Raw genomic sequence first — 8526 nt, 5'->3', positions numbered from 1 at the left:
ACTATTCTAATTGTTTAGTTATGATAGAAGTAACTCTGTAATCTATATTAAGAAGTATTGGTCTAAACCCACATTCCATTTTATCTTTGACTTTGATGTAGCTGAGATTCTCTTCCTTACAGCTGGGTGATATTTACATCTTTTTTTTTTTTTTTGAAGAGTAACAATTAGCTAATTTTTGAATGCCTTAATCCATTCTCACAGACCATATGATCCTGGTGCCTTGTTTAACTAAAAACAGACTTAAATTAATCTTCAGTTGCGTCAGTCATCATCCTATTTTGTTCCTGGTTTAAAGAGGGTAACTTTAGGGAGGTCAGATGGGGTGTCCGTTCAGGTTACACTTCCTCTGGAACAGTAGAATAAAAAGTTTTTGTAAAATGCTTCTAAAGCTTCCTGATTATTATTATTATTATTATTATTTTTTAATCTTATCACTTTTGTTCATGGGTCCATATTTTCTGCTTTTTTTTTATTCTCCAAATTCCAGAATTTTCATAGATTTAGGTCCACTTTCATTGTATCTCCTTTTTAGAATCATTCATTTTCTGATATCATGTAGTGTATCCTGTGGCAAACTAGAAATGAAGGAACTTTTTTTTCCAGTTCCTTCAACTTGTTTTGTAATTTCCCCCATTTATTCCTTTTTTATTCTATGAAAATATGATTTTCCTTCTTAACAGAGGTGTCCCATAGAATGTATCCAAAAAAATGGGAAGTGAATGGTGGACATGGAATGATAGGTGAAACCTTTCCATTATAATTAAATTACAAGTAAAGACAATTTTTAAAAAATTTGTTCCTTAAAATAGGGATCAATGAGTATACTTGGATTTATTTTCCATGTATTAATCTCTGGTAGCAGATTAAAATCAACAGATAAACATATAGGTGCATGGTCACTTAAATGTATTGTCCTAATTCTATGTGTGTTTCCACATGTTATATTTTTGCAAAATCTTACTTGATTGAGTTGTGAACCACAACTCTTGTCCTATATCCATACTCATAAGAAAAACAATTAGGTGAAGTTCATTCTCTTTAGTCTTTCTCGTTTTTAAGTGAGTTTCCTTTAATTATACTACAAAGACTTGTTCTTTTGTTATTTTAGATGTATTTTTTTGTATTCGACAGCAGATTGACAATAAAATAAATGAAATTTACTTTGTCACTTGTTATCCACCAGTATAGTGTTGAAAGGAGCATAATTTAGCCTATCTACCTCCTGAGCAAGCAAGAACAGAAAAATGCAAATGAGGCATAGCCTCTCCTACCTGTGGGCAAAACTGTATAGGAAAAAGTCTGTCCGTTACACAGAAAATACTCACCTATACATTCCCTTGTATAAGTTTCTGTTTAGATGTGGGGGGGTGGGGGGGGGGATTATTTCAGAAAATAAAGTAATAGAAAATCCACTTCACACCGTGTACCTCTTAAGATGAAAATATAGCACACATAGCTTTCCTGGCAGGGGGGGGCTGTTTTCCGAGAGCTTGTCATCTCTCCCTACAGTTCTTCTTGCTCTTTTCCCACCCCCTTGCTGTCTCAGTCTTCCCACGATTTTCCAAGCTGAGTAGGATAGCTGCTCAGCCAGGCTCTCCTCCGTGTGGTCACACTGATGGGCGTCTCCTTCGCAGTTGCCTCCTGCAGCCACGGCAAAGCTGTGTGGACACTCTTAGTCTGGCAGGGAATGCAGGCTGGAAGCGGGTCTTTGGCTTGAGAAGGTTTCATTAGCTAGAATGCCTGACATTAGTGTTGTACTGTACCCTGATGTGATATTGCCTTGTTTGTTTGTTTGTTTTGAAACCCCTTTGCCAGCTTGGTCATTGGGGTACATCTGTAGTAAACACAATTTTATTTCACCATCTTCATTATTCATCTCTGTTCACCAAAAGATTCAAATAGACAATGTTGAGGCAACATAGTATAAAAGCTAAAAGGGAATACTAGTTATTACTAATTGTAACTAAGCCATGTCAATTTTTAAAGCAGTCTGCAGCGAGGTGACTTGAATTATTAGAAAACACTTTGGTTATTACTACACTTTAACATTATGAAGCTGCAAACCTTCAGAGCAGACTTCTGCTTCCATTAAGCTGATGGCCTCTGTGACTAAAATGTCTTGAGCATATTTATTCCCAATCATCTTTCTTTCTCTTAAGTGTTTGATGCATTACATTTGTATCTAATATTTGTCATCCACCCTTCAGAATAGTTCTGTCAGTTGCACTTGAGGACAAATCTCTTGATCAGGTTGAGTTTTCAGTAAAGTTTTTATTGAGGCGTGTGTTGGCTTCTCTGCTGTCCTGAGAAAATTGAGCCTCTGCTGAAGACCCTGCCCATAATGTGATGAGGCTAGATTAGCATCCTAATACTTTATAATGGGTATGATGCTGCCACCACCATTCTTTATAGAGGCTGTATACATTTGCAATGTGTTATTATTGTTGTCTTCTTTATCCAGTAATTTGTGTGAATTATTTAACACTTTTTGTTTTTTGAAGGATTCGCACAATGCCAAAAGGGGCTTTACTGATTGGACAATTGTAGTCTGACAGTGACCATATGGACCTTTTAATGATTTGTGACTGTATATAAATTTGATGTTTGATTTATTGCATTTTACACCAAATTGTGATTGTGTTGGTTATTTTGGGTTAGTGTTTACTTTTTGTTCTGTATCAGAGGTATATTTAAAATTTAACTGTCCGTCACTGTCTAAGTCCTAATTTAACATTTTGCAGATGAATTATGTGCTCATTTAAGAACTTAGTGTCACAGCCATTACTGCGAAAAACATAGTTAAATCTTATGCTATCTCCATTTTTGTACACTGATACACTGAATCAGATTTTCCTCATGTGACTGTGTACTGATGGTAAAATATGAGTGGTCACGTTTTAACACTGTTTTTAACCAACCTGGGCTCAGTTGACCATACTTCTATTATCAAAATCTGTCTGGAGATTTTTTTTTTCTGCTAAATGCCAATGGAAAATAACTGAAACTACCTAATAGTAAGGTTTATTATTTTGTATTCTGAGTTGGGTTGGCTATCATTTGAAAACATGCATTTTTATTGATTCCAATTCTACATATCAGTTTCTTGTTAGTAATGAGGGGAAAGATTAAACACAGAAAAACCAAGGAGTGTAATGGAGTGGTGATGCAGTGATACTTTTTTTTTTTTTTTTAAACTTTAAAATGGGTACCTGGTTCAGAGAATTTGGGAACCATTTCCAAATTGGAACAGTGTTTTGATACCCAACCATAATCCTGAGATGGTAAACTAGATAATTGAGGTATTCATGACCATTCAGTTACAGATGCAGCACATCACTTAAGAACAACTGGGACTACACCTTACTGTGCTCTTATTGACATTTTTGGATGATCTGTGATATGTATGTGTTCATATTCCTCTTTGCTTTATAGGTTACAGGCGATTCTGAGCCGGTTTGATGAAGTGTTGAATTCTGGGAACATGGCTCTTAGCCTGAGTCAAGGTAAGGTGACATTATAGAGACTGATAGAATCAGAGATTGTTGGCTTCATTTGTTGTTGTGACTGTGCAGTATAAATGGTTTTTGTAATGGTATACAATTACACGCATTTAAGATTCATCTAGTAGGTTTGCTCCTAATTTTTTCTCTTTTTTCAATTGTTGGATCTCCCTGAGGATGAAAGATTCATTTTACCATTTTAATTATGGACAGATTGTTTTGGAAATGATGCCTTTCTAAAATGAACTTCAAATATACTGCCATAGATTTTGCATTAGCCCAAGTGCTAATAAGTTGGTATCTTTTGTTTGGCAAGGCTGATTAGTTAGTGGAATTTAGTGGTAATCTATTTCAAACTTTTTTTTTTTTTTCTAGTACACAGGTTCACAGTGGAGTTTACTACATGCTTGTTTCATGTGTGGTTTGTGCATGCAGATGATCAGAATTTATTTCACAGTAAAACTAAATTCAGGATGAGGGGTTTGGTTGCAATTTGTCAAATGCTAGTGTAATGCCTTTAGTAGAACTTATTAAAGTGGAAGTAGATTGTGGGTTTGGTGGGTTAGTTTTTTTTTGGGGGGGGGGGGGTTTGGGGTTTTTGTGGTCTTGAAATCAGTAACATTTTTCTTTCTTTATCGTGGGTGTGTGTATAGGGGTCACAGCTGCTTGGCTCAGGGGTGTTTATTAGCAAATACTCTTGCTTTGGCCCATTTTCATTGGCCCAACTAGCCAGAATAAAGATTCACAGTCATTACACTTGCTCCATTAGACAGACTTCTACCATGTCCTCCTCTGTCCTGCTGTTTGGTAAAGGTGGAGGGAGTTAAAAAGGAGGCATAATTATTGAGTGAACTCACAGTAAGCTGTGTGTGGTGGTGGTGGTGGGGTGGGGGGGGGGTTGGAGAGAGCTCTCCCTGTCACTGCTTCACCCTGACACGGCGTGACATAGAGGGAGCAATAGGGAGGGAAATTGAAGTGCGACAGTGAGGTAGAAACTGAAGGGGGGGGAGAGAGAAATGGGAAGAGTGAGGGAGAGAGTGTGTGTAAAGGAGAGTAAGGGAGCGTGAAAGAGCCCCTCTGCTCAGAAGCATTGTAGCCATGGTAGTCGGTGACGATGGGGGTGGTAAGTGTATGCATATGCATATTGCTTTTGACATTCAATATTGCAGAAGTGCACCTTTTTGTTGTCTGGCAAGATGGCTGTTAGTGTGTATGTAGAGTGTGCGGCTAGGGTATAAAGCACCTTGCTGAAAAAGTCTAATAGAGAGGAGAGATGTTGCTGGGTCTATGAAGCTTAATGTTTGTGGAGAAACTGTTATCTTCCTAGTTTTATGACTTGAATTCTGAAAGTTGGGCATTATCTTCTGAGCAAATGCACGTGTGTGTAATTCACAGTTAGTCATTTTTGTTTATATAAGAATTGTTTGTGTGTGAGTATGAGCTAGAGAGAGTGTGTCCGTATGTATGTTGTGTAGATACGTTAGTTTCTGCGTCAGTGGGTTTCATTTCTGCAAGGGGAAGTCTGACCTGATTTTCAGGCCATCTTGCTGTCATTAATGGTTGTGATTAGACACAGATTTATTTATTTATTTATTTATTGTCTAAAATCAAATTGCCTTTGTGTGCAAGCATGTGTAGATTTTCTTGGTAGGTTTAGATTAGCACGTCAGTTTTGCTTTTATTTAGGATGAACATAGTGGAGGTTTTGTAATTTGTGCATGTTGTTTGTGGTAAATGACCTCACTTCTTTTCTCTAAGTCCAATAAAAAGATTTAAATTGGGTTACAGCAGAGCCAGTGGAACAGAATAACTGCACTGATGGATGATGCCCTGTTAGGAAATCAATTATAGTAAGTTTTAAACTGGAGACTCATGCCATGTGAAAGTGAAATTGCCATATAATAATGTGCATTTTACTGTAGTTTTGACACAATAAAGTGACATAAATGTAATCTGTCTAATATAATGGCACTTAAATAATTTCAGATACTAGATTTTGCTTCAGGTCCATTTCATTGATATCCCATTGCAGTATAGATAGTTAACATGAATAAAATTTCTTACAATGTAATATCCAGGGCTTACTGACCTCAGTTGAACTACTTGTTTTCAAGAGGTGATCCTTTTTTATTTTCATATTATTCAATTTTTTACATTTTTCAGTTGCAGCTTAATCCTTTTTTTTCATGCTGTGGTCTTAATGATGGCTTATTTATAACATGGGTTATTGGTAAAGTAAAGTCATGATACTGCACTGCTATCTGAATCCCAATTTCACAAGGGATGTGGGCTCCCCCTGTTGTCATGGATACGGCCTTTTGAAAGGAGCCATTTCCCCTGTTCTTCTGTTTTGCTTTTTTTCCCTTTCCATGTCAACCCTTTTCTCATCCTCTCACCTCCTTTTAATTTCCCTGTTCTTCTTCCCCTTTTTTGTCTCTTGGTGATTTTCTTTTCCTTTTTTGGTTTGTTTGGACACGCCCTTTAGCTAAACAAAGGCAAATTATGCTCGTATGCTAATAATGCTGATGCCACCGAGACACTGAGTCCTTTCATGGCCTGCTAGTGGGATCAGCATTCGTAATGTTGACAGCCCCTAGTTTAGTAATGAGGTCATGCTTGCTCGCTGGCTCGCTCACTCACTCTTGCGCTTTCTCTCGCTTCTTCACCCCCCCCCCCCCCCTCATCTCTCACTCATACAGCACACACACACACACACACACACACATTCACTCACACAAAAGGCCAGGTCTCATCTGTAAGGGTGTGACTCCCATTCTCTGATTACACTGCTGCAGCCCTCCATCCATTCCTGTGTATATGCCTGTCTGTGCGTATGTGTTGGCTTATCCAGATGGCAGAGCCGTATGGATGCTAACTAGCTTAGCATCTCTCGACAGCACGAACCCATTTACATTCGAGAAGCATCCTCTGATCTCCAAGCTTACTGGCTGGTAAAAGATGATGTCATCACTATTCTGATTGGTTCCTCAAACACCTTGTGGAGGAGGGGTAAAAGGGATGCGAGGAAAGGGATTAGGGAGGGGGAGGCTGAGAGAAAGAAGGGGAGAAGGTGAGACAGACAGAGAGAGAGAGAGAGAGGGGGGGGAGAGAAAAAGAACAAATGAGTTAGGGGGAAGATGCCACCAGGATGTAGGGTGGTGGTTCCCTTGGATCTTGCTGTGTTCCCTTTGGACTTTATCACTGTGAGCCCGGCGGTCATGTGAGTGCTTGGGCTTTGCCTTGGATACGAGAGAGACCGAAAGAGGGCTGCCTGCTTCAGGCATGAGGCGTCTCATCTGCAAACGCATCTGTGACTGTGAGTGTTCCTTTGATGAACTAACACAGGGTGTGTGCGCGTGTGCATGTGCAACTGTGTACATGTAGTGACAGGCTATATATAGTGTATAATAATCCTGGATATGAAATAGGGTGTTGTCCAGTATCTGTTGCCATGGAGATATCTTTCCCCCATTCCCAGAGCCAAGCAGGCTGTCAGAGCTACTGCGTGTCTGTGTCCTGTTAGCTGCGTGTTTGCCTCGCACTGCCTGTGTGTGGAGGTGTGTGGGTGGATGGGATAGGGCATGTTCTTGGACATGGAAGCAGTTCTCTTTGTTTAGCTCTGTGGGAATATGGGAGTGGAGTGTAAATTTAAGCCTTTGTTAAGGCTCAGTGCAAAGTCTTGTTCTGTGTAGCCTCTGTTTATCCTGCAGTAAGCAAGTTTAGTAGATTTATAGATTTTTGTTTTCTCTCTTGTTTTTTTAGATTGTTAGTATAAAATGTTTAATGGTTCATTTGATTTATTCCATGTCACCTGTTCAGAAGTCCAATCTCTCAGGATCTTAAGGAATCAGAGCGAGTTAGTTTTGCAGTCCCACTTAGTCACTGCTGCTCTCCTGTGTAATGGAGCTGGTATTGTGTCTTAAGGATCTTGTCAGTTCACCATAGAGAATCGATATCAAAGCACATTTCAGATCTCAGGCTTGGCTGTCTTCGAATTGGATCCCTCTTTCTCCTCTCTCAGATCGCAGCTTTGATGATGATGACTCTGTGGACGGGAGCCGGCCCTCGGCTGCCCAGGCATCTTTCAAAGTGCCCAAAGTACCGAAGAAGCCCAGCGATTCAGCCAGCAGCTCCAGAAGGTCTAGTACCACTGGAGCCACCAAGCTGGGTGAGCTGTTGCGTAAATACTTGCGTATGCACGCACGCACGCACACACACACACACACACACACGCATGCATGCGTGCGCACACACAAAAACACACACACACACACAGAGTGATAAGCCAGGAAGACAGTAGTTCAAAGGTTGGAGGTCTTCACCAGTGCTCAGAAGGCTGTAAATGCCACACTTGGCAGGAGAGGGGCAGCAGGGCTGTACTCCTGAGGGGTCCATAGTGCAGGGCTCCTGCCATTTAGACTCCAGCCCCCTCAGCAGCACTTCTAATCCCAGATTGCTCCAGGGCCCCTCGATGGGATTTTAACCCAACTCTACATGCAGAATGTGCCATCTAAGAGTTGGCAAGCTTTAATGGTGCAGCATCAGGTTACACCGTCTTTACAACACATTTTTTAAAAAGATATGGCTATACCTGTATTTAGTGATTAAACACTGGATATGATATAGAAATTTCATTCTACTGTTAAAAGGGACATATTAACAAACTTGTGTATATTTCTGCTCAGCTGCCTGTCCTTTCATTTCAAATAAATGAAATCTGCAGCACCATAAAAATACAGTGGTTTACTCCATCGTCTCAAATGTCATTGGCTCTTCAGCTACCCAATCACAGCTCTGCAGCACACAGTGTCTTCTGTGACCTTCTGAAAATCAGCAAGCACTCAACAAGGTGACCCTTTAGAAAGTAAAGTGACTTCAGATCTGTTAAATTTCATTCTTTTCATGCCATATCTTTCAAGGCTTTTGATTTAAATGTGGAATTAGTCATTAAGTTTGAACTCGGATCTCTGCTTTTCTCTAACCATGTGTGTACAATATATGCAGGGATGGGTACTAGAATATT

General features: G+C 39.7%; 1 protein-coding gene across 21 annotated transcripts in view; it reads left to right on the top strand.

The window, feature by feature from the left end:
* Nucleotides 1-8526, top strand: part of clasp2 (cytoplasmic linker associated protein 2) — an 83121-nt gene that overhangs the window by 51092 nt on the left and 23503 nt on the right. For 18 of the 21 annotated variants that reach the window (XM_035529267.1, XM_035529268.1, XM_035529255.1 and 15 more), the window contains 2 exons: nt 3436-3506; nt 7525-7671. In XM_035529267.1, coding sequence (XP_035385160.1) covers nt 3436-3506; nt 7525-7671 — 218 coding nt within the window. Of the gene's footprint in view, nt 1-3435; nt 3507-4517; nt 4627-6599; nt 6820-7524; nt 7672-8526 lie in introns of those variants that run through there. The other 3 variants (XM_027032449.2, XM_027032448.2, XM_035529269.1) reach the window with 3 other exon arrangements.

Source organism: Electrophorus electricus, chromosome 8 (genome assembly GCF_013358815.1).
Source record: "Electrophorus electricus isolate fEleEle1 chromosome 8, fEleEle1.pri, whole genome shotgun sequence".
NCBI lineage: Eukaryota > Metazoa > Chordata > Actinopteri > Gymnotiformes > Gymnotidae > Electrophorus > Electrophorus electricus.
The sequence above is the reverse complement of the archived record's forward strand: the minus strand, read 5'-3'. Positions and strand labels throughout refer to the sequence as shown.